At 32.8% G+C, this 27,218-nt stretch overlaps 1 protein-coding gene across 1 annotated transcript in view; it reads left to right on the top strand.

Moving 5' to 3' along the window:
• LOC107451538 (acetylcholine receptor subunit alpha-like 1) overlaps positions 1–27,218 on the top strand; it is a 129,006-nt gene that overhangs the window by 62,266 nt on the left and 39,522 nt on the right. The window contains exons 4-7 of the mRNA XM_071185784.1: positions 2,112–2,362; positions 4,734–5,130; positions 9,157–9,711; positions 12,649–13,009. Of these exons, the coding sequence (XP_071041885.1) occupies positions 2,112–2,362; positions 4,734–5,130; positions 9,157–9,711; positions 12,649–13,009 (1,564 nt within the window). The remainder of the gene's footprint in view (positions 1–2,111; positions 2,363–4,733; positions 5,131–9,156; positions 9,712–12,648; positions 13,010–27,218) is intronic.

Below are 27,218 nucleotides of genomic sequence, written 5' to 3'. Positions count from 1 at the left end.
AATATATATATATATATACGGCCAAATACGACACTCATACACAAACTATCAGAAGATGCCGGTTAAATACGGAACTAGCACACACAGGGCATCACGTAGATGCCGACTTAATAGAGCGCTCGTAACAAAGGGGTTAAATCCAGGCACTAATGACCGCTGGTCAAATAACATGTAATGCGAGTTACATTATACTATATATACTCATATTATATATTCTTTACCTTGGCGTAACCTTAACTGTACTTTCGCAATTTAGGTATACAATGATGGGAGCAAGAATATCCAAGTCAGTAATTTTTCAATATTTAAGATAATTTCTGCAGTTGTGACGTGATGGCGCAGGGAATAGAGAGCTCGCCTCAAAACGAGGTGATTCTGGTTCGAATCTCAGCAATGACTGGTTGATGCGAAGCTCGCACCCGCCCATAGTGCTGGCGAAAAGTATCCTTCATAGTACACGGATCATTGGTTACAGTTTCCTTGCTTTCGGGCTATCCGTGAAAGGTTTTCGTGGTTTTCCTCTTCATGTAATGCAAATGCGGGTTATTACCATTAAAAAGTTTAATCCAAATCCCTGACTTCTGCATTAGTTTCAAAATTACTGAGCAGCGGAGTTGAACATTAGTAGTAGTAAACCCGAAAACTTGGGTCCGCTGTTCAACGGCAGATATAAAATAAAATTGAATAATATAGATTTGCGAAGAACAAAATTCTTTTTATCCCAATTTATTAAAATGAAACTGTGGACCTTTCCCATTCTAAAACCTTTCGAATTTTGTTTCGCTGCGTCAAATAAAGCAGAAGTTATTGATGATTTAAAAAACCATCCGTAATTATTAAGTTGAGAATATGTCTTTTTTAATCTGCCTTTTTCTCATATTTTCCTTCGGTTATTCTCCTTCATTCTAAATGCAATATTTAAATATATTCCAGTTTATACTCTTCAAATTTTGCAGGAATGTTTTCAATATATATGTTTAGGGAATAGAGAATGAACTAGTGAATTTAACAACTAGTTTTTATTTTACAGCTACAATAAAAATAATTAATCGCAGTCTTCGACCACTTTTTGCCGAATAAGTTTTTATATTTGCCATAAAATATATAAATATTAATATTATGTCTAATGCGTATTCTATTCCCTAAGTTGAATTTATACGAGCATTATAAAGCAAGAATAATGAAAAACAAATCATTTTAACAAAGTTATGTGATTTTGAAAAAGAAAAAAAAAATTTCAATTTTGGCCAGTTTTCCCTTTTTCTTCATTTTTTTCTGTATTTATATTATGTTTTAATGTATAATTAAAAATTTTGTCTCTGACGGTACTTCGGGACCTTATGAGAAAAATATTTAAAAAAAAGTTAATAAAACCTAAAGAATAAATGAGGTTTTTAATAATACCAGAACTAGTTGAAGTGCCACGTGTAGTTACGTAATGTACTGCAGGTTGGCGAAATCTGCACTATTCTCATCATATATCGAACGGCTTGGTCAACCGAACACTTTATGAATTCTCTTGTTTCTGAAATAAAATCTCAATATGGTGAGTAAGTCAATGATTGAAACAATAATTATTAAAAATTAGTCGCAAGAGAATTTTGAGGTTGTTTATTTAGGCCAAAATAAATTAAATTGCATAATTAAAATGAAATTTCATTTAACATAAATGTATGAAATAATTTGAAGTAGCATCTGAAGTAATATAAATTGATCTGAGATAAAATTTTAGAGTTTTTTTTTCCATTTTCTATTGAGATTCTTATTTTTCGGGGGGGATTTCTTGCTTTTTTTTCTTTCCTTTTAACTGTTATTTGTTTTTTTTCTTTCGAGACACAAGATAATTTTCAGCACAAAGGACAGTTATATTTTTTAATTTTTTTTGTTGCTTTTTTTCCATTTTACGATTTTTTTGATAGGTTAGGTGTGCACAGAACATCTATCTTCTTCTAAGTGCCACTCATTTACCCTTTCTTCGCTATAGCGACCAATCCTTAATTCATTCGGTATCCTTTACGTCCTCTACAATCTCTTCTACTTCTTCTTCTCTCTTCCTGGTGGTTGGCTACCTGTGATGGCTCAATATCTTCACCCCATGCTTTGAAAAATAGATCTCCCGCCAAATGTGAATTGCGTTCAGTCATTCGATTTCTACATGCTGTAGGAAGCAACGCAGCTAAAACTCATAAACGAATGAGTAAAGCGTACAGAGAAGCGTTCGTGAGTGACAGCAATGTGCGGAAATGGTGCAGGAACTTTGATGCTGGACGCACAGATGTTCATGATGCAGGCGGCCATGGAAGGAAGTCAGTGTCAACCGATGATCTTGTTCAGAGAGTGGATCAAGCGATTCGCGGAAATCGTCAGTTCACAATTTCTGGGTAGAGTGAATTGATTCCAAGAATTTCCTCGGTAAGCTCTGTACCATTGTAAGTTAAAGACTCGAGTATCGCAAGCTCTGCGCGAGATGGGTTCCCACGATGTTGTCTGGTCATCACAGAAGTTAACGAATGGGTGCCGATTTAACCTTCCTCCAGCGCTATCATCACAACTGAGATGAGTTTCTTTTGGGCAAATTTGTCACAGGAGATGAGGCATGGGTTCATTACGAAACTGAAGAAACACTTTCTAGGAGGACAAACTTTCGCCACAGACAACGAGCTGCAAACCAGCGTATAGAATAGGCTGAAAACACAAGCGGCAGCATTCCATGATGAAGGTATTGGAAAATTGATACCACGCTGCAACAAATGTATGAATTGGAACGGCGATTACTCCGAAAAAGAACTTAATGTTGTATCACGTTGTTACATATAAAATTTTCTTGATTCAGACTGTGATTTTCTCTACGCGACCAATCGGACATGAAAAAAAATAGCCCTCGTATTTGCTCCTGTATTACAGCCAGCTTGATAAAAAAAGAACTTTCAATTCGAGTTAAAATTTGCTATAAAAAGGTAACTAAATACCTTAAGATATAGGTAAAGATATACCTAAGTATGTTGGTCCAATGAAATTGTGATACCTGATACATTAAGAATACCTGATACATTAAGAAATTTAGGTAATACGAGGGCTATTTTTTTTCAAGGTCCGATTGGTCCCGTAGAGAAAATCACAGTCTGAATCAAGGAAATTTTTTATGGAACAACGTGATACAGTATTAAACTACTTTTCTGCGTAATCGCCGTTCCGATTCATATATTCGTCGTAGCGTGGTATGAATTTTCCAATACCTTTATCATAGAATGCAGCCGCCTGTGTTTTGAGTCAATTCTATACGCTGGTTCGCAGCTTGTTGTCTGTGGCTTAAATTTGTCCTCCTAGAAAGTGTTTCTTCAGTTTCGTAATGAACCCATGCCTCAACTAATGTGACAAATTTGTCCAAAAACTCATCTCCGTCCTGATGATAGCGCTGGAGGAAGGTTAATGCGGCGTTCATTCGTTAACTTTTGTGATGACTAGACAACATTGTGGGAACCCATCTCGCGCAGTGTTTGCGGTACTCGAGTCTTTCACTCACAATGGTATAGAGCTTACCGAGGAAATTCTTGGAATCAATTCACTCAACCCAGACGTTGTGAACTGACGATTTCCGCGAATCGCTTGATCCACGCTCTGAACAAGATCATCGGCAGACACTGACTTCCTTCCATGGCCGCCTGCATCATGAACATCTGTGCGTCCAGCATCAAAGTTCCTGCACCATTTCCGCACACTGCTGTCACTCACGAACGCTTCTTTGTACGCTTTACTCATTCGTTTATGAATTTTAGCTGCGTTGCTTCCTACAGCATGTAGAAATCGAATGACTGAACGCAATTCGCATTTGGCGGGAGATCTATTTTTCAAAGCATGTTTACGTGCTCCATTAAAATTTTTCATCTTCTTCAGCTTTTCATCTTCTAAAATTTTTCATATATCTCTCTTCAAAGTTCTTATGCCTTTCTCCTCTCTCTCGATTTTTACTTTCTCTTCTTTAAATTCCTTCGCAATCTCTCTCAAAATTCGTCATTCCTATAACAGATTTTCAGCCAAACGGGTTTCTTCAGACTGGTTGGTTTTAGCCTTGTTCTAGTGCACACATAATTTTAAAAGACACATAGTATTAATTGGAACAGAAAAAAATATGAATTTAGAGTTTTCTTGCAATTAGTGCATTTGCTTCTTCTTGAATGAAAAACATCTTGTTAAGGATATCAACTTATTTCTGAAAGATTTTTTCTTTTTTTTTGTTTCTTCTATTTTTTGGATGGATCTGACTACTTTGATGAAGACTGATGGAACTTGCTGACTAGATAGGTTTTCTCTCTTCTTTTTTTCTATTTCTCTATCTGCCTGTCTTGCTTTAGCTAATATTTCGAAGTAAAATTCAAGATTTTCTGTTGATCCAAAATCTCTGTAAATGGGATCATTATATTTGGAACTGTCGGGGATTGCGTTTGATGTCTTTCTTTGAAGCCCAGCACTTTCCTCCCCTAATTCCTGGGCAGATGGTACATGGGGGGAACTGCTGAAATTTGGTGCTTTAGATTGAATCCCGGCATTTTCCTCTACTGAGTATTGGATAGATGGTGTCAAGATGGAACTGCTGAGATTGGTATTTGACGTTTCATATGGAATCCCGACATTTTCCTCTGAGTTCTGGATCGATGGTAGGAATGAGGAACTGCTGGGGATGATGTTTGATGTTTCATATGAAATCCGAGCATTTTCCTCTGAATTCTGGATAGGTTGTGTCAATGAAGAAATGCTGGATCTGATGTTTGATGTTTCATATGAAATCCGAGCATTTTCCTCTGAATTCTGTTTAGGTGGTGTCAATGAAGAATTGCTAGGGCTGATGTTTGATGCTTCATATAGAATACCAGCATTTTCCACTTCCGAGTATTGGTTCAGTGATGTCAATGAGGCACTGCAAGGGATGATGTTTGGTGTTACAGTTGGGATTTCATCATTTTCCTGCCATGGGTGTTGGTTCTCCTCTTCTAATATTTTTGCTTTCATTGCTGGACACAATAGGAAGAGTCTTTCACGGATGTCATTCCAGTCAATGTTTATTGGATCTTGGTCTGATTGGATAAGCTTGGGCTCTTCGGTTTCTCTGGATGGTGTTAGTTTTGGTTTGATGTTGATGCTATTGCAGGATGCTATTGCTTCATAAGGTTCATTACAGTATTTTTCATTTTCAAACACTATGTGGATAGGCTTAATGGAAGCATTTTTCTTTTTGAATCTGAAAAGTAATTCATATCTGTCAGCATATATGTTGTTCATAACTATTAATGTTGCACATAATTATTTTACGTACCTCTTCAGTTAAATATAATTCAACGTGTTTCACCTTTTTAAATTTTTTGTACTCAAATATACTTATACTTTTAAACATTCCACAACTTGAAGTTTTCAACTCAAAAGTTTTGATCTAGTGAAAGTAGAAATTAAAATTTTAAAAGTTTTAGGGTTTTCGAATTCAAACAATTTTACGAAAATTTTTTACTTACTAAACTTTCTAGAAGTGACAAATTCTGTTTTATCCCTTTGTAATTTTTTGACCGATATGTTTAACAACATGTTTATAAACTTTGAAATTTATTTGTCCTAAAAAATAAAGCCTCAAGTGTTTTTACACTAAGTTCTTCAATCATTTCATACATGTCCTACTGTGGACTGACCATAAGATACGGTTCCCATAGGATCACTGAAGTTAAGTATCTCTAGCAACGGTCAATGAGCTGGTAGGTGATAATTTTGATCAACTTACAAAGATATCGAGGATAAAAAGGTCTATCGAGGTCTTTTTTAAACTGTTCTAAATACTCGCACTAAGATTGTCAGGCTACCGAACAGGGGGCGCTAACCCCTTTTTCAGAGGATCAAAATTAAGACTGTATGTCTCCTGATCATCCTCAGGAATGTTTCCCAGACCGTAGCCAATATCATAATGTAAATACCCGCTTCTACTACATTACATATGAGATCGCTTTTCATACTTTGACTTCCATAAGCAGATGCAATCTAGAGGTTATTCAAATATCACTCAAAAAAAGATTTTTCAATCGAACATCAATGGTAACATTTTATTAAGACATATAATAGTGCCATAATGGAGCTAAGTTTAAAAAGGAAATAACATTAAAAAATTTAAAATAACAGCTTTTAAAATAAATGAAATATTACTTACAATTTGGAAAAGACAGTTTTAAAGAAGTTCTTCATGACTAGGATGTTTTTAAGCGAGTTTTTGCAGTTTGAAGCAGGAAATTACTTATAGCAATGATTCGTCGGAAAAGTAAGGGATCGAAAAGAAAGACTGCTAACAATCAATACTTTAATTGTTACACTACTTTATTAAAAAGATTTTCAAAAAATTTAATGCGGTTACATTGTTGTTAAATATTGACAACAATGCCCATATTATCTTGGGCAAAACGTAGAGAACAAGGGAAGGCATGCTACCCGGCTGTAGTTTCAGGGCTATTCACTATCACATATTTTACAAATATTTTATAGATTGGTAACTAAAACCTAAAACTCTCAGAATTTTTTGTAAATTCACCAACATTTTAAATGCTTCACCTCGAAAGAGCTGGAACAAAGTGACGTTTTATGTGAACTTTAGAAACAATTTCATTTAGTTGTGGAAAGATAACTTTAAATTAAATTTACAAAACAATAAATCATACATTTAAACATAAACGTAGTACATTAAAACAAAAATTATTCCAAAAACGTAGAATGTTGACAACCCTGTAATTTTTCTTAAACTTCAAGATAATTTTCAATGCTGTTTTTTTCAGGCACGAATTATTATTTATTTATTAAAAAATTAAAATTAATATTTAATTAATCAAGATGAATTTTTGGTTATACTTTTACATATTTCAAGTTATATCTTACAATTTATTGACTTTAAAATGCAATAAAATCTCACAATATGGGCTGAATGATTGCACAATGAAAAGATCTTTCTATTGTTAGTTCATAACTGAATTTAGTATATATTTATGAAACAATAAATTATTTTTAGTTGTATTTAATTTTTATTAATATAGACTCATTCCATCGGAAATGGACCAATGGCAGTTGACCTCTTATCATTGATTTTTATTAAATATTTTGTGAAAAGTACGTGTTGAAAAAGGAGTAAAACAATTGTTTAAATATTTTTGATACAGATCTAACAATTAAAAGACCAGTTTAAAGTTTTACTGATTTTTTTAAAAAAATTATGTATTTAGGGTTTATGAATAATTTTAAACGTCTATCACTTTTTTCGTAGTTACACCCAATTTTCTTTATTTTAATTTTATTAGATAGAAAAAAAGCGAGAACTATGTAATTCAACTAATGAAATTCTGGATATTTATGAAATATTTAAACATCTGCTTTGTAGTCATTTTTGGGGGGAATTGTTATAAAGAAATCACAAGTGTTACAATCTCGACTTTTCTTTTCATGTAATGTTATACAACATAATTTTCAGAATGAAAAAAACGCAAAAGAATGTTTTTTTGTTTTGGGTTATTAATAAAGTATATGCAGTGCAGTGAAGAAAAATTAAAAATTTTACTATATATTATTTGTTTATTAAATATGAAATTTTTAATTACAATTTAATAAATACTATTACTTTCAAAATTTTAGAAAATTTAATTATGAGTATTTGCCTGGAATTCAAAAGGGTTATTAAAGTTATAGATGGTGAAAACAGTGTAAGCATGCAGGCCATTTTCTCTATCTACTCCATTTTGCAACATTGTGGCAAATTTCAAAATGGCTCCCAGTAGTTTTGATCCAGACAATTTGAAAAAATATTTTAAACCGTTTTCATCTTTTGTTTTTTAATTAAAAATTTTTTTAAAAACCTCAGACCCTGGCGGAATTTAGCTGTGCGCAAAAAACAACAAACACTTAATTACTTTTGATCGGATTTTCACTCAGAATTAGGATGCTAAAGTGCTGAAATTCGAAAGCTTGATGTGAAATAAGCTAATCAATTGGCTCACGCGAAATTTTAAATTACGAAAATTGAAGGGGATTTAAATGTATAGTTTAATGTATATTCATTGGTTAGTAAATTGAAAGAATCAACACTAACTTTTACACAAAATCTTGATGGTTACTGATAACTAGGTTTTCAAAAAGAATTTCTATGCAAATCTTTGAAATTTTCTTGAATGGAATTTGGATGTTAATTGGATTCCCGTTTTATTTTAAAGTATAATTTTGGGAATTTATTAAGACTTTTCAATAAAAACTGAACAATTTCAAAAGCCTTCTAAAACTGAGAAAAAAAATTGTTTTAAAGATATGAGTTTACAATTAAATAACGTATTTCAAAATTATTTTTTTTAAATATTTTACTACTCACAACATATAGATAACCAAAAAAATGAATTACTGCAAGATTGTCACTAATTGTTACTGATAATGAGTTTTTAAAATAGTTATGTTTCTTAAATATTTGTCAAACCATTAAAGTTATCAACTAAAGATCAAAATGGTTGACATGAATAGCAATCTATAAATCAAAAGAAAGTGATCTAAACGTAAATAGAGGCTATAAAAGGCCCAAGAAACTTCTGAATTAGCTAACAGACTATCCTCATTATTAAAAATATAGGCAAGAAATTATTTTTTTGAAAATTAAATTCAGTTTTTTAAAATATTTAAAGATAATCTAAAAGCAAACATATTCTACTAACAGTAAACATTACCCAATATCTATTCTATATGATATGTTTGTGCTAGATTTACAATATGTATAGTCCTGCAGTGGATTGATCGTTAAGACACAGTTCCCAGCAGATCACCGAAGTCAAGCATCACTTTCTGCTGTCAGTGTGCGGGTGGGTGACCACACTCGTAGGATCAGTCTGCGTAGGGACCGAGAGAGTGCGGTATTGGTCCTCGTTTAACTGTTCTACCGCAAAGTGCTCGACTTCGAGAGCAGGTCGTCGGGCTACCTAAGCGGGTGTGCCATCCGCGCTGCGGAGAATCCAAATTGTGATGGCATGTCCTCGGATCATCCTCAGGAACGTTTCTCAGACCGTCGCCAATAGCCCATTGCGCAGCACTAGTGCGACGTAAATGAACTACAATTACAACTGGTGGTTGGATTTATAAGAATTATTGCACATTACAAAAGTAAAGTTACCCATACTTATACATAATTTCATGTGTCCTTTTATTCAGAATTTTCTTTAAGATTGAGGATTCAGATATAAGAAATTCTTTTTTATTACAGGTGGATTTAAAACACAAATACCAAACCGTTGACTCTGACAAGATACCCATGGGAATAGATCTGAGCGAGTTCTATCTTAGTGTTGAGTGGGATATAATGGCAGTGCCAGCAGTTCGGACAGAGAAATTCTACAGTTGCTGTGAAGAACCTTACCCTGATATAACCTTTAATATCACTTTAAGAAGAAAAACCTTATTCTACACTGTGAACCTCATCATACCTTGTGTCTTCATCTCTTTTTTGTCCATCCTCGTCTTTTACCTGCCTTCAGACTCTGGGGAGAAGGTCAGTCTGTCCATCTCCATCGTCCTTTCCCTGGGTGTCTTCTTCCTACTGCTCTCGGAAATCATTCCACCAACCTCACTCACGGTGCCATTGCTCGGAAAGTACCTACTTTTCACTATGATTCTGGTTTCTTTCTCCGTGTTTGTTACTATCGCTGTTCTCAATGTCAACTTCAGGTGAGATATTAGAAAACAGTTTCTGCTTTTCTTAAAAATGTTTTTATTGCTTTAATTATTCATTAAACCTTGTTTTCTAACAGTACTCTCAATTGAACAGATAATACTCGACAAAACTTTCACCAAAGACATAGTACAGAGTGCCCAATAGTGAATTAACTGGTTTCAAAATAAAAAAACCTTGGAAAAAGTCGTAGGAGTGAAGAAACAAACGATATACTTAGTGTAAATACATAAAAATTTTATGAAAAAACATTAAAATTTAGTAAAAAAAAGTGTCAGCGGGTGACGCTCTAAGCCACCATTTAAAAGAGCAATCAGCTCTAGCGTTAAAACGTGAAGGGAGGTTGCCATATCAGTTTAGAAGGTTTAAACTATGTATTCGGATGAAAAACGTGTCTTTCATGTTCTGTAATATCACTGGTTAGATTTTTTTCTCGTCATTTGTATTTTTTTTAGACTCTGCACCATCGCACAGTGCCATCTAGTAGAAAGTTTTGTAACTAAATTCCAAAGTTATTGTATCAAATTTTTTGGGCTCTCACAAATAACATACCGTTTGTTTCAATTCGTTATCATCATTTGTTTTCAAGATTTTCAATTTCCAAATCACTCGGTTTTTTACTTTATACCCAGTAGTTGACTTTTAATAATAATAGAGAAATAAAAATTGAACTGATAAGTAACAAAAAGAAATCAACTACTTATTTCTTTTATTCTATTATCCTTACCCATTGGTAAAAAGGATGTTGTGCTAAGTTTTCCATGTCCAAGCCCTTTTGGACTAGATCAACTTTAACACCTTAATCACCAATATAGAGTTGTAAGAGTCATAAAAAATCAGACTAACATAAGAATCAACAACTAAATGGCACAAGATCAATTAAAAAAAGCAGACAATAATTTTGGAGCTTCTTGAGTTTGATTGTTTTCCAGACAGAGTTTCTTTCTTTTTTAATTTTCGTCAGCGGATTACTCCTAATATCAGGTCTACCTATTCTAGCTCTATGAAAAGCAAAAACTCGATGTGGTATGGACTCAACAAATAGTAAGAAGTCTCTTGAAGGAATATTCAGCCTTGCATCCTCAATAAATGTTCATACTACGAAAATGCTGAGGGTGTAAGATTTTATGCACGAACTGACCGCTTCCTTACATCACTTAAATTTCTATGATTTTCATGTCGGGTGATCAAGTTGGCCAAATTATTCAATGGAATAGTTCATTGAAATGTTCAATGGAATAGTCGGGAATAATTAAGGCCCGGTGTTACTGCTTATTGCCATCCATAAAAATTCCAACACTGTTTGAATTCCATGAATGGCTGCAAGTGGTCTCCAAATAGCTGAACATAACCATTTTCAGGCAATGTTTGGTGCAATCGGACCATAGGACTCTGTGATGCAATGAAAAAGCAGCCCATTTCATTGTGGAGTCACCACCAGATTGGATAGTGCTTTGTTGATAACTTGGTTCCATGGCTTCATGAAGTCTGCGCCACACTCGAATTCTTCCATCAGCTCTGATCAGTTGAAATCGTGACTCATCCGACCAAGCTGTAATTTTAAAGTCGTCTAGTCCAACATACCAATATGATCACGAAAACACTGGACGTGATGTCTAGCTGTTAGTAAACGCACCCGAGTTGGTCTTCTGCGTTGCACTGTCCTAACGGACATTTCTATTCCACATCGGTTATTGCTATTCTTACTGTTATTTCACGCAAGTTTTATCTCCGTTAACACTGTCAATTGTACGCACACGTCGATGGTCGCGGTCATTAAGCTCGCCGTCAGCCACGTTGTTGACTAGTTTGTCCAAGGGAGAAGGTAATGCCTGTAATTGCGTAAACAAATACATATATTTTGTAATTGATTTATGCCAGTTAACCATGCATAATAAAAAATTTCTTAAAATGTCAGCTCACTGGATCTTATGTAATTCGAAAACTTTACATTGCATTCGATTAAAAATTTTAACATTTATTTTGTTATACTTACTTGCGAAACTATTGATTGTAGAAGTAATTATTTACTTCCTCATATACTCAACTCACAAACGGGTTTAGTTAAGGTGTGAATATTATTGTACTATTTCATTTAAATTTCAACATAAATCATGGTAAGATTGGAAATTTCTCGAAATTTTTTTTGTTTGGTTAACTTAAGAAAGATTTAAAATAACATTTAAGAGTACTCATTGACTAAGTTTACTTTGGTGTTTAACATAGACTTTGGTGTTTAACATTCAGGGGGTCATGTTAAAAACCATTTTGCTTCCTTTTATTTTTATTTAATTGTTTTGTGCTACCTATTAGTTTTTGTTGTTTTTGTTGTTTTCTGCTAATTTGAGTTCGAATTTTAATTAACCTTTAATGCTAGAACATTAAACTAGTATAACTGCTTACAACGACATGCTCGCTTTAGCGACATTTCCATTCGTAAACGTAACTGAATTTATTGAAATTTTATAAGTGAGACTTTTTTTCTTTTTCACAATCTAAATTTTCTGTGTTTATACAGCACTATGTTTGTACAACCCCTGGCTAAGTTATATACCTTCTTACAAACGAACAATTCTTCTGCTGTGTTATTATGTTTAGGAATCTTGCTGTATAAGAATGAGCTTTTGTTAACTACTTATTTACCATGTATTTGCCTTTTGACAACTTATTATCGAAATCAACTTTGCACTTTCTTTTTTTCTTTTTTCCTTATTTCTTTCTTTATTTATTTATTTCGTATCTTCTTACTTTCTTTTTTTCCTTACTTCTTTCTTATTATCCTATACAATAAACTTGTTGTTCTCAACTTTTTTGAGTTCTGTTGTTAGTTGATACTTAATGCTAGATTTCAGCATTGAATAGGATTAAATGGTCACCATAACGACAGTTTGATTTTCTAGTGTGACGTAGTTTTGTTGTAATTTGTTCAATAGGTCACCATCAACGCACAAAATGGCGCCCTGGGTAAGACGGGTATTCATTGAGATGTTGCCGAAGCTTCTTTGTATGCAGAGACCTGACAACAGTGATCTGGACGATCCCGGGAAGAGTGACTCCAATAATTATCATCATCAACATCATCCCCATTTGGTAGACTTTGCCGAAAAACCAGGTGTTTTAGATTATGAATGTGGAAGTTATAGTCCTTATCCAGTCGATGAGTTACATGTGGGGCTACAACCGGACATCAACGGGTCCTTAGATGGAATCAAGACATCTCCAGATGTTGAAAGGGCCGTGCTTAATGTCCGGTTCATTGCCCAGCATATGGAGAACCTCGATAGTTTTTCTGACGTAAGTAGAATAACTTATCATTTTTTATTGGTTTTTTCTTCCATGATATCACCAGAAGTCAAAGTACATATAGTTGTATACTGAATGATTCCAAGCATTAACATATAATTATTAGCATTAAGATAAAATTATTAGCATTAAGATATAATTATTAGCATTACGATATAATTATTGGCATTAAGATACAATTATTAGCATTAAGATATAATTATTGGCATTAAGATACAATTATTAGCATTAAGATACAATTATTAGCATTAAGATATAATTATTAGCATTAAGATGGAAATGGAAAATGGAAAAACTTCAACTTGTTTCAAAAGTACTTAAGGTGGAATGTTCACATGTTTCGAGCGTTCAAGTCAAGGCGCTCATTCTTAAGACCCGCAATAACCTGTGATTCACGTGAGCAACCGTGAGATGAAAACCCAACAGTGGAAAAATATGAAATAAATTAATTTCGTATTTCGCTTTTTATTTATGCAATGATGTAGTCATTTAATAATTCGCCGCAATCGGGATTTCTTCTCAAGGGTGATCACGTGATTCACAGATTCAGTTTTGAGAATGAAAGCTTTGCTTTGAGCACTCAAAACATGTTGTTTTTCTACTTTAAGAACATTTAATCACGTTTTTCCCTAAATTAGGGTAGCATAATTCACCCATTTCAAGAAGATTTTAAAAGAAAAACTATTACAAAAAAATTCGGAAGGAAAAAAAATTTTATTTCAAATTTCTAATAAAAGTTAAATTTGGAGAAGGAAAAAATCTGAAAAAAATTGCTAGAAATCAAGAACACTAACATAGAAGGAACACACAAAAGTTTTTAAAAAAATACTCGACTCAAAATTTTATAAAAGGAATTAAAACATTAATTTCGATTCATGCAAAGTTACTTTTTTTTAAAAATTTAATACTAAAGTTAGATTATAGAGACAAACTTTAAGCAAAAAGAAAAAAATAGCAGATTTTTTTTTGTTTTTGTTTAAACTGTTTATTTTTTCTGACGAGACCAAATATTACGCTAACTTATTCGTAATATATCATGCTGTTCAAATAGTATGCTAACATAATATTTGTATGTCTCCTAAATAGTTAACAATAACAAAACAACAAACAAACACAACAAAACATCACCAGGTGTTTGACAACAAAATAAACACCAGGGGGAAATTTCTAGGCATAAACATACAACGATTAAAAGCCAATGTTTAACAACAATTACAATTTATAGTTTTATCACAAATCTTTAAATTGAAAACTTAAATTCTTTTTAGTTAAAATTCGGATTCTTTTAACCCTTTGCACTCTGAGTACTTTTAAGAGCTGTTTGATCTAATATCAGACCTATAGCATTTAAAATACACAATATACTATTGTAATACAATTTTAAAACTCTTGAAATAATATGGTTACTAATTATTAAGGTATATAGTATCAAGTCGGGAGGGTACTTACACTATTAAAAAACGATATTCAGATGTGCTAACTTGCTACACTTTATGAGCAAATCCTTCCAAGTTTTAGCAAGATTTATGATTTAATTTGTGATACTTGATTTAGTAAATTGTAAATTATTTCATCCATTATTACACATAAATAATTCAAAAATTCGGGTAAAATATCACCTTCCTTATTATATTGTGATGAGATTTAAACATTCAGAGCAGTAGATAATTTATGGTGCCAGTGATGAGCTATGGAGTGCGAATGGTTAAATTTCAAAGTATCAAGTTTGGAGGGTACTTACACTATTGAAAAACGATATTTAGATGTGATAACTTGCTTCACTTTATGAGCAAATCTTTCCAAATGGTAGCAAGACTTATGATTTAATTTGTGATACTTGATTTCGTAAATTGTAAATTATTTCATCCATTACTACATGTAAATAACTCAAGAGTTCAGGTTAAACATCACTATTCTAATTATATTGGGATGAGATTTAAAGTGTTTGCAAAATTAACCAAACTTCTATAGTTCGTTCACCAGGAGTTGGAACTTGGCTCCGCCTTCATCACGTGGTATCGGATGATACTATTTCGCTATTTTGGGGAGAAGGATGTGAACAAGGCTGCTATTTGGCGATCGTATGACAAAAATTTTTATTTCGCAATCTTCATGTGCATATTTTGAACATGTGCATTTTATTTCATAAACTTGTTGATATTTCTCTCTTTTTATTGAATAGTTTGTTCTTTTTGAGATATTTTGCTGGGAAAAAGTTTTTAAATATAAATTAGCTAGAATAACGAAAGGTATAATAGCTGATGATAAAGCGAAGTAAGTGACGGGAAAAAAATTCACTGTTTGTGTTTGGTCATCACCTTCTACATCAGAAAGTCTTCACATGGTTTCTTATAAGTAGTCTGCGCAGACTATTTAAAAAGTGAACACTTAGAGAGCATGAAACCAAATTCTATTTTAAAAGTGACCTATGCCTATGCCTATGTGAGGTGGGTATTTAAGTATCGGCCCCGAAGGGGCCCTAACTCATTCATCTGAGTGGGGTTTTTAAAAGTGACTGAGAGGACTTTGTTCATGTATATTTGAGAATTGAATCTGTAGTGGTAGACAAGTAAATAAGACAAACTAATCATATTAAAAAATTAAACAAATTTTTAGACATATATTTGCTACCACTTTCTTGTTTTTACTTGATTTTCTATTAAAGAGCTCTTTCGTAAACTGGTTTGCCATCATAGTGGTCTGATTGGACTACCTATAAAAAACCGTGTGAAGGCTTTGCGCACATTTGCGGTTATCTCGATTTCAAGCGGGGAAATGTTTTTCCTCTTTCTCTCCCGCGCTGAAATGAACTCTGCGTCCGAGGAGGTGGAGCCAAGTGCGAACTCCTGGTGAACGAACTATACAAGATTTTGTTTTATCTATCACTTTAAAAAAATCCTTCTAAGAAAGTTGAGTAATTGGCAACCTTGGTTAAGTAAAAAATGAATTATTTCTACTTCTTCACCATTACATCAAAAATACTTTCGAAAAATCTTACATTTCTGAAGAATTTAATATTTAAAAACCAAACAATAAATGTTCCTCTTTTCCCAATGCTTTCTCCCAGTATTTTTTTGTTTCTTTAAATTTAGAAGAAAGAATGTGAATAAACATTTACATTTATGCAAAAGTACTATTCATAAAAGGCTCTTAAACATTTCAGCTGTTTGACTCTCTTTAACAAACTTTCTTTTTTCAAGTGTTCAATAAATAAAATATTGAAGTGCAATATGTATCTTTTTTTCCTTTCTTTTCATTGCCACTTAAATATAGATATAAAAATATTTCTTCAGGGTTGATGTTCGAAATAGTTTGACGATCCCTTTACTACCCAGTGTTGAGCATAGCCGAAACTATCTTTTCCAAAAAGGTCAGAAAATGCTTCCTCGGAATAATGCGTAAAATTCCACATATAAATAATAAATCAGCTGTAGTTTCGCCAGTAGTTTGTTTAAAATTTTGTTCTTTATTCTTTGGAGGAGAAGAAAGGAATGTTCGTAGAACGAAGTGGTGTTCTTGAATGATTCATAAGCGGCAGACGCCTCTTTCCAAGATCTGGCACCTCAACCCGGGATATTGACCCACTGCTCGAGGCAGGGTGCCAAAATTTGTTCCCCGCCGATGCTCCTGAATCGTGGGTACAACGGGATAATGTAGCCTTGCTGTTATATGTTAAGCCAGTTTCGTCGACAATCGATTACTGCTTTGGAACATTCTTTTGCTCTCCTTTCTTCCACAGGACTTAAATTATTGAAGTTATATTTTCTGCCTCGCTGCAACACATCGTTTGCGTTTAGAAAATTGAACGCGTNTTAACCCTTTCGCGCCGACTGTCACAAATACGTGCCAGCATAAAACCGTATCAATCAGGGTAAAAAGATAAAACTTGTAACCAAAGTAGTTCTTTAGCGGTTTATTTGTGGGCGGAATTATAATTGTTTGATTTATTTAATTCACCATTACTTTGTTCAAAATAAAACTATTTAGTTATACTTTGAATTAACATTGATTATATATACATGATTAAACTAACAATAATTAAAGTAAAAGTAAAGTAAGTCTGTCAAATTAGCAACGCCTACATTTAAGTTACCGATATTTAAGTTTTAATTACAACTTGATTCTGATTTTGTAGGAATGCTTTTCTGAATCACCCGTCCCCAAGGGGTTAAACTTCGTCAAAATGTTGCGAACATCATTTTTTTTAGAATGATATTGGAATTAGTTGAAACTCCAATTCCATTTAATTTCTTAAAACAGCAATTTCTTAAAACAGTTTTAGGAGCAATCTTGATAATTTAAGTCTTTATTTTTGAGATTGCTGACGAAACAATTACAAAACATCTAAAAGTGTCGCTGTCCTGTGTGTACGAGAGCGTGTTCTGCCGGAGACCGTTTAATACCTTCTGATAACCAACTCAATCGGTTATTTTTATTTGAAAATTTTATTTAGCTACGGTTGTTTGAAATTTTTATTTGGTGCTTATTTGTTTATTCGATAAAATATCTTTACATTTTTAACGGATTTTCTGATTCAGATTATGGAAATCAAAATGTTTTACTACACAAGACAAGAAGAGATCTATATATTACTTCATAATCAGAAGCGGAGAAAATTGAAGCCAATAACGCTGGGAAATATGGAAATCGGAAAGATTTGTCCTTAAAATGAATTGTTTTACTCCATGAATTGAAGTCACATTTCCAGATCAGCATAAATCTACACCGTTCTGTCTTTGAAAATTTCATTGAGTTCGTTGCAAATTAAACAAATCAATATTAGTCTCGAAATAATAATAGCAACTTAACAATTCAGAAGAAACCGTACGAGTCCAAGTATTCTTTTGTTTTTCTTACCATTGTCAATGAATTATCAATAACAATGAGAAAATAAATATGATTATAATCATTAATCTATAAATTATCATTAGTTGAGTACTGCAGTAAGGACAAACTTCTGCTTAGTGATATTTTTGGAGAAGTAATGGCTAGAGACTGATTTTCGGGTACTATCAATGATCGTTTGTACGAAATGTGAAATGTCATTGATATACTTCAAAACTATTTAGTCAATCATTTCAACCCTACCAAAGGCTGCGCATAGAGATTTTACTGTTATTTACAGGACAGCTGTCTCTCAGTCAGTACATTCCGCCAAAATGAAATGGATTTGGAACAAAATCTTTTTTTTTTCTTTGTCACTGTCAGACAGGATTCGTACAAGTTTAGTTATTTATGCCGGATAATCTACCACGATGCATCGTCAAAATAAGGGTATTGGAAAACCAGGAACAATACTTGAAGCATTTATGAAACCCTAGCTAGGAAAAGACCATACCCTTTAATCAGATAATTGGTATTCCAGTCCAGTTTTAATCAATTTTCTGCATAATAATTATACAAATGCGAGCAGAAATATAGGAAAAAAGAGGAAAGAAATGACAAAAACTAATAAATAGAAGAGGAGAGGCAAACTCTTCGATCTTCCAAAAATTTATTAGACTGGATGGGGGGAAAAAAAGAGTTCTGCACAAAAGTGTTCTAAAAGAAAAAAAGAGTTCTAAATTAACAGAACTTCCAATTGCTCACCAAAACTTTTTTATGAGTTTTAAACTAATCATTAAAGCAAAAGGAGAGTTTTTTAGTTTTGCCACCACTTTACATCATAAGAATCAAACTTCTACACGTATAATAAGTATCTTAAATAATGCAGAGATGCCAACTTCTCCGGACACGCCAAAATAATTTTAAAAAAACGGTAAATAACTGCAAACTAAATTTTGCAAATATTTGACTATTTTTGCTTGCTTTTTAAAAAGCATAGCATGACATAACTACCTGAGATGCCAACTTGCTCCGGACAGCTGTTGTAAAGTGGTAGTTTATCAATTGTGATTTTTGGTTTAATAAATTCAATTTAGTAGATTTTTATCCACCACTAATACTAAGTAATTCGTAGGCTTATTTAATTCATCACTTTTTGGTACTTATTTCATGCTATATCTCTTAAAAAAAGCAAGAATAGTCAAATATTTTCAAAATTTACTTTGTAGTTATTTACCGTTTTTTATTAGTTATTTTGGCGTGTCTGGAGCAGTTGGCATTTCTGAACTACTATAAAGTGGTGAATTATATAAGACTATGAATTATTTAGAAATAGTGGTGGATAAAAATCTACTAATTTTAATTTATTAAACCAGGAATCACAATTGATAAACTACCACTTTAAAATATTTATTTGCTGTCCAAAGCAAGTTGGCATCTCTGATAATGTAGTAATCAGAAACATTTCTAAATCAAATTTTAAAAGCGGTACATACAATTTTTATATTATAAATTTTGCTACCTTGTATAGTCTTTAAAAAAAATTGACGGACATTCGGTAGCCCTGATTTCGATGCAATTATCCGGCACAGAGTGAAATATTATCCAGGTACCTCTACGCGCATTGGATAAAAAATATTTTAATTGGGGCAATAGATAAAGCAGACATAGTTATAAGCATTGTAGAATCAACAGGTAAATATTCATTTGCCTATGAAACGCGTATTGATTTTACAAATACAAAAGGAAAGAACCGATCTCCATGACAAAATTCCAATGGGATACCTGCAAGTGACGTAGCATGGGTATCTCGATCCTGATTGGTTGTAGAAACATGACATTTGTTTACGTTAGCAACTATTCTTTCCATGCTATTTCGAGTAAACGAAGTCTGTCAAGAATCAATTCCCTTAAGAATCACATTCTAGATCCTCTCGCAAATATTATTTCACAGAGATTCCAATTCCAATCACTATATATTTCTCACTTAACACAAAGACAGGCACGAAGCCATGAATCGAAACAAACTAATTATGCATCGAAATTGCCAAGAACACAGAGCAAAAATATATCTCAATTGCAATAAAATACATAAACAAACAATAGATCTAAGTTGAGAAGAAGACGTAGACGAAGAATAATTATACTTCAATAAATTCGACGTTACATACGGTGCTGTATTTCATTATTTTCACGTTAATTAACATTCTAAGTTATGTGGCGAACTTTATGACAAATTTTCCATTTAGCGATCAACTGGGAACCGTGATGTCTCAGGGGATAAAGCGTTCACCTTCCAATGAGGTGAACCGGGTTCGAACCCCAGTGATAGCTGGTCGATAGGAAATTCCGCATCCGGCTTGCATTACCACAGCGCTGACATTAAATATCCTCATTGGTAGGCGGATAATGGTAAGAGTCTCCTTGCCGTTAGGTTAACCGTGGGAGGTTTTCGTGATTTTCTCCGCCAAGAATAGCAAATGCGGGTTATTTCCATCAAAAAGTAATCCACGTAGGCAAATTTTTACCCAATACTTAATCCAAGAGTTCCCTTGTCTTCTGGTTTGGGTTCAACTATTACACGACTGTGGTGTGTAATAGTTGAATGTGTGATCGCAAATCCCAAAATTGGATCGGTTGTTCAACTACGGTTATAAANTATATTTGCTACCACTTTAAATATGAAAATAAAATCTTCCGGAAAATCCGGAAGAGTTGGCAGTTATGCAATACTTGATCCAGAAGCTCCCTTGTCTTCTGGTTTGGGTTCAACTATTACACGACTGTGGAGTGTAATAGTTGAATGTGTGATCGTAAATCCCAAAATTGGATCGGTTGTTCAACTACGGTTATAAAAAATTTAAAAAAAACAGTCAGCTGGCACTGACGTCATAGGTCACATGTGTGGGCATCCGTGATCTTCTTGTTCTTGAAGTAAAATTACCCAATTACAATAATAAGGGAAATACTGGAAAAGTATCATCAAAGTATAAGTTGTCAACATCTAACCAGCAGTAATCATCCACTGATGTTAACAGAAGAACATTTCGGTATATAAATTCGTAGGAAAAAAACCGAAATAGATGATTAATCATTTGTCCGATAGTTTCGTTACAAGTTTGAATATGTTAGCACTTTCTCTTTTGCGCTAAATATGCAAGACTGTTTTTTGCGAAAAATTTATCTAGTGGAAGTTAAACGTATGTTCTTACGTATTATTATTTGCTTTGTATGTCTGATTGTAAGTTATTTTCTGCACCATTACAAGGAAATAAATTTTGAAGTTTATATAAAACACCACTTAGGTGGAGCTTACTCGCGGTGAGGTCCTTAAAATATTGCTAAAGCAACCAAAAGTTCTGAAAGATTTAGTTTTTAATTGTCTACCATTTCGCAAAAAAATCGCTGTATTTTGCAGCCTTGTAAATACTGTGTCTCATTAATCTAGAATTAATACCTTTGAGGTAAATACACTACCATTTTCTTTTATAAAAGAAGCTTTTGCATGACTGTAAAATGAGGCGTGTACTTAATTACTTTAAAATACACGCTTCCAGGCTTTAAAATACACGTAATCCCCCACTTTAGATTTAAAAAAAAAGAAAAAAATAAATGTAATCATACTTCAGCCGCCATATTAAACGTGAGACGTTAAAAATCTCAAATTTCCTAAGAATCCTTAGTAAAAAAAATAGTGTGTGGAGTCCCTCCGCGCGGAAGAAGTAAAAACTTCGTAACCTGCGACGTTAATTGTAGAAGAATCACTAGTTCTATTAAACGACTCTTTTTCCTGCTCCACTCGCTTCCGTGCTCTGTAATCACTGTAATATTGTGCTTTCTTCCCACGTGGACCTCTTGAACCAGTGGAAGTGCTTGTGGTTGCCTTATCGTTTCGCCCTGGAAAATGTATTTGTATTAATAATGTATGTGAATGCGTCATAATGTAATTTCGAAAGATAAAACCTATTAACAATCAATTGATATTCACAAGATCCGTCGCATTGTCCATGGGATTGTTTTCACTCATTTTTTACAATTGTTATCCACTAAATTTGAAATTATAAAAAAAAAAATACTGCCCTATTAAATCATATGTGTATCAAAACAAACTAAAAAAATATTTATAGAAAAACAATACTTTTATTATTTTTATGCTAGTGAGAACCAAAACAATATTGAAATGAATGAGGGAAAACTGGATCCTACCACGTGCTTTCCCGGCCAATGAAAATGTAGCGTTAAACGTTTAACGCAAAACTTGTTGGAAGTCGCATAAGAAGCATAACTTCAAAAAAGTATTTAAAATTTACGATTTTTGGATTATCATAGCTACCAATTTATTAATTTGGTTGCTATATCATTGAGTTATGTAACTTTGGAACGCAAATTTCTATCAACACACGGAATTTGCAATTTATATAAAACTTACTTTATTAATAAATGTGGTAGTTATGATAATAGCAAAAGTATCCGAAATGATACATGTTTGAATAACGGTCTGTTTTTCAGTGAGTGTTAAATAGTTTTTTACCCATAAGCGTCTAATATCTTTTTTAAGGGCTTTTTCCCCTCAAAGACGTGTTTGAACAAGTGTTTAAGATTTATTTTGAAGAAACTAGATAGCTATATTCTCCCTAATAAATATAAATATACAGGGGTTGAACAAAAATATGGAAACACTCCTATACAAACACTATTGCTAGTTTTTTACTTCCGAATTTTGCATTCGTCAGAAAGATATAATTTCTAAAAGCTTTAAATATGCTTTTTAGAATTGAGACATCAGTTCACCACTGTAAAAATCTTTCAAAATATTTGGCACTAGAACAGGGTTTCTTAACCTGTGGTTCATGGACCCCTTAGGGGTCGGGTCCATGGGTCATATTTTGGGGGTGCACCGACTACTCTTAATTTTTAAAACGTTTGGATCAATAATATTTAAATAACATTGATCTTTTTTTCTTTCTAAAAGGGGAAAATACATACATATTTGAAACTAGGTGATCGAGATACCCCAAATTCAGTACGGACTGCACACAGCCCTCTAATATCCCTGTCATATTTTTAACATACTCCACTAACCGGCTTTCAGTTTGCACCATCAGTGGCAACCCCCTGATGACGTCAGCTGCACTATTTTTATTATCCCCTATCTAGCTACGTACATTTGACTCCTTGTTCAGGTTACTAGATCTGGAATTTTTTACTAAGAATAAAACCCAGTTTTTGAAATCTGGAACATTAGACAATGTTTTGCGATAGCTTGCGGGTGTATAAAAATTAAACTTGGACAATGTGGACTGTATAAAATTTATTTTGCGGGTGNAACAATTTTTCATGTTGAAGATCAAATTATCACTTGTTCTAGAAGAAAAAGATAACTCATTCTTCAAATATTTAAACAAAAAACATTGTACCTATAAATTGGCTTAACTGGCAGATAATTTTAACCGCATCAACAATATAAGTCCTTTAATTCAATGACCCGATATCACCATTATGAATGCAACTGAGAAATTACAAGCATTCTAATTGAAGATGCCACTTTGAAAAAAATAGAATTCAAAATGAGATATATGCAAACTTTTAAATGTTGGACGATGTGCTTTCCCAAAATGGATCTTGGCAAGATAATTTGTTACTGAATAACTTAAAAAATAAAATCTGCGAACACCTGGAAGTACTTTAAGTTTCTTTGAAAAAATATTTTAATTTGGATGAGATAAAGATAAAAGATAAGTTGTGGATTCGTCATCCTTTTCTTTGTGATATTGACTGTATAGATGATATGAACCTTGCCAAAGATGAGCTTATTGTTCTTAGAACAAAGTCCTAGCTAAAAATGGATTTCGATTCAAAAACACTCGGAGAGTTCTGATCTTCTGTAAAAGAAGCCTATCCATTGCTTGTAAAGCTAGCTATTTCAGCTATAATTCCGTTAGCTACAGTGTATCTTAACGAAGCCGGACTATCCACAGTTGTGACAATAAAAACAAAACATCGTTATTGATTGAATGTTGAACATGTTATGAGCGTTGCTTTGTCGAAAACCATCCCTCTATTCAATTTATTAATTAAGGAAAAGCAGGAACAACCTTCAGACTAAAAACTTTAATTTTTAATATTTTGCATACTAATGAAATCATAAAATTAAATACTAAAATAAATTAAACACTAAAAATTGATTTTTTTTTGCAAATTTTTTTCTCAGGGGGGTGGTCCGCGACTTCTTAAAAAATTTTAAAAGGGGTCCATTGTATCAAAAAGGTTAAGAAACACTGCACTAGAAGATTAATTGCGTATTTAAAATTAGTAAAAGTGTTTCAATAATTTTGTTCATAACACTTCATAAGTATATGTTTTAATTTGAATCTGAAAACCATATTATCTTGTTGTCGAGGCTACATTTTACATGGCTTGCTCGTCTGGCCACACAAAAAATAACTACAAACTAAATTTTCAAATATAAGAAAGATTTTTCTAGTTTTTTCAGTGGATTAGCAAGAATATCTGAAAAAATTGGGGAATTATAATCTAGATTTTTCTAGAGGAAAAATTTACAATACTCCCTAGCCTTCACAATTCCTTGAATTTTAGAACTTGAAAAAAACTTAAGACTTACGCTATGTAAAACAATAAGAATAAATAAATGAAAAGTAATTTTACTCTTTAACAATGCATAACATCAACCTTATATCATTGACATATAAAATTGGATACATTTTTTCATTTTCTTGAATTTCTTTTAATTATAAAGACTTCTCTAAGATACCANACTCCCTAGCCATCACAATTCCTTGAATTTTAGAACTTGAAAAAAACTTAGACTTACGTTATGTAAAACAATAAGAATAAATAAATGAAAAGTAATTTTACTCTTTAACAATGCATAACAGCAACCTTATATCATCTATATTATATAAAACGCTAATACGTACGTATGTATCAATAAAACCGATGATATTTCTTTCCTCGCGTTGGGAACAGTTTTTATTTTTAATTGATAGGCTTCGGCGCGCAAGAGCACGTAGTGAGCATCATATGGCTAAACGGGTGAATTCTCACCGAATTATCAAAAACATTCTTACAAAATTATCTTCATCGAAGCCGATGTTTTGCATCCGGCGCTCAGTACTATTTCATATTGTTTTACAACACATGGTTTTATCCCTTTCGTGGGAAAGACTTTAAAACAAAACTTACAAAAGTTACTTTTCTCAACATCTGAAATTTAGAATAGTGTGATTAAGAAAAATATGCGAACTGTTTTCAATTTCAAATTAATATTGAAATGCACAGGTTTAGAATTTTCTACAGTGAAAAGTTTTCGGAACTTCAGTGTTCAAAAAAGTATACAAAAGCTAGACGTTAAGAACGTATCCAATGAGCGAGTAAAGCGAGCATCGGATTGCGAAGCAATCCGAAATAAACTGCGAAAGCAGTTCCGGAGGTTGGCGAGCGCCAGTGAGCAGGGGGCGAAGCCTCCCAGTTGGCATATAAAATTGGATACATTTTTTCATTTTCTTGAATTTCTTTTAATTATAAAGACTTCTCTAAGATACCATACCTGCCAACTTTCACTATTTCCGAAAATGGATTTTCAGAGTGGTTGTAAAACAATAAAAGAAAAACAATCTGACTCAAAAATATATTTATATTTTGATCCCGTTCAAATTCGCTTGCGCAAGTATTATTATGCTTTTATATATTTATTGTAATTATTTATATGTAGTGGTGGTCAAACTCATTTATAATTATCATTATAATTCAAAAAGTTAATTGGAATAACCTGAATATTGCTACCACTTTAAGTATGAAAATAAAATCTTCCGGAAAAGTTGGCCGGTATGAGATACCCATCAATTATCTGCCACCCTGAATGCTAAAATTTCCCCAGCTTAAAGATTGATGACCGCTTTTCTTAAATGCATATAGGATCTATATAGTGGTTTGGCAAACAGCGGGTCCACAAAAATCTAGCTGAAAAAATCTAGCTGGTGGCGTTCGTTTTTTTAAATGTAAATTTTTAAAATTCGTTTTGGGTCTAGCAATATCTAATCTATCTCCATTCCTTTTTTATTTTATTTTTTTCCTTCACTTTTTTAAATAAAAAACATTTTCAATATTAACTCAAGCACGAGCATACAAAATAAAGATCTCGAGCAATATAAACTTCCCTCCTATTGTAGATAAATAATCGTTATTCAAAGAAGAAAAAATGAAAAACAATTACTTAAAAAATGCAAAAACTTTCAGACAATTTATAATTTTGAAAAATAAAAACCTCGCTCTTTCCAATTACGTGGTAACGTTCCCGAGCTGTGTTTTCGAAAAGTTTAAGGCTGGTAGTTTAATTATTTAATTCATGAAATTTTTCTTGGATGAACAAAACAGTCGTATTCAAAATGATTTATTAATTATATAAATATGCTTGCATGATTATTATTTCAAAATAGGCAGTGGTGAAAAAGATAAGGCTAACAGTTATTTGCCACTCATTTTAACAGATTTCTATCAAAATATTTTTACTACCCCATTTTTTTCTACTGATCATGCTTATAGCTACTCTGAAAATGTCCCTTACATAATACAATCCACTCATTCCTTTAGTTTGATATAGTAGGTCTCCCGAAAAATTCTATTCAAGAAAACAACTATTTCAATCATACATTGATGCAAATGGTATATTTATAAAAATGAGTGGTAGGGCAATTACTCTTTACTGTATTTATCCGATATACCAGTTAGAGCTGTCCGATAGTTGAATATGTTTGCACTTGCTCCTTTGCGCTAAGTATGCAAGGCTGCTTTTTGTGAAAAATTCTTCTTGCGGAAGCTAATCTTATGTTCTTACGTTTTATTATTTGCTTTGTATGTTTGATTGTAAGTTATTTTCCGCAACACTACACGCAAATGATTGAAAAGTTTATATAAAACACTACATAGGTTGAGCTAACTCGCGGTGAGGTCCTTAAAATATTGCTAAAACAACCAAAAGTTCTGTAAGATTTAGTGTTTAATAGTCTACCATTTTGGAACAAACGATGTGTTTTGCAGCCTTGTAAATACTGTGTCTCATTATTCTAGAATTAATACCTCTAAAGTAAAGGGTAAATACACTACCATTTTCTTTTATAAAAGAAGCTTGTGCATGACTGTGAAATAAGGCGTGTATTTTATTACTTTCTATTATCCACCATTTCAAATATAAAAAAAAAAGAAATGCGCTCGTACTTCAGCAGCTAAATCAAAGGTGGAAGAGGTTAATAATCTCTTATATCCTAACTCATAAAAGGTTATGTAAAATTCACGGTTTTTGGATCATAACAGCTACCACTTTATTAATTAGGTTGCTATCACATTAAATTATGTGATT

This window comes from Parasteatoda tepidariorum, chromosome 9 (assembly GCF_043381705.1).
Source record: "Parasteatoda tepidariorum isolate YZ-2023 chromosome 9, CAS_Ptep_4.0, whole genome shotgun sequence".
NCBI classification, from domain to species: Eukaryota; Metazoa; Arthropoda; class Arachnida; order Araneae; family Theridiidae; genus Parasteatoda; species Parasteatoda tepidariorum.
This window is presented reverse-complemented; position numbering and strand designations above follow the sequence as displayed.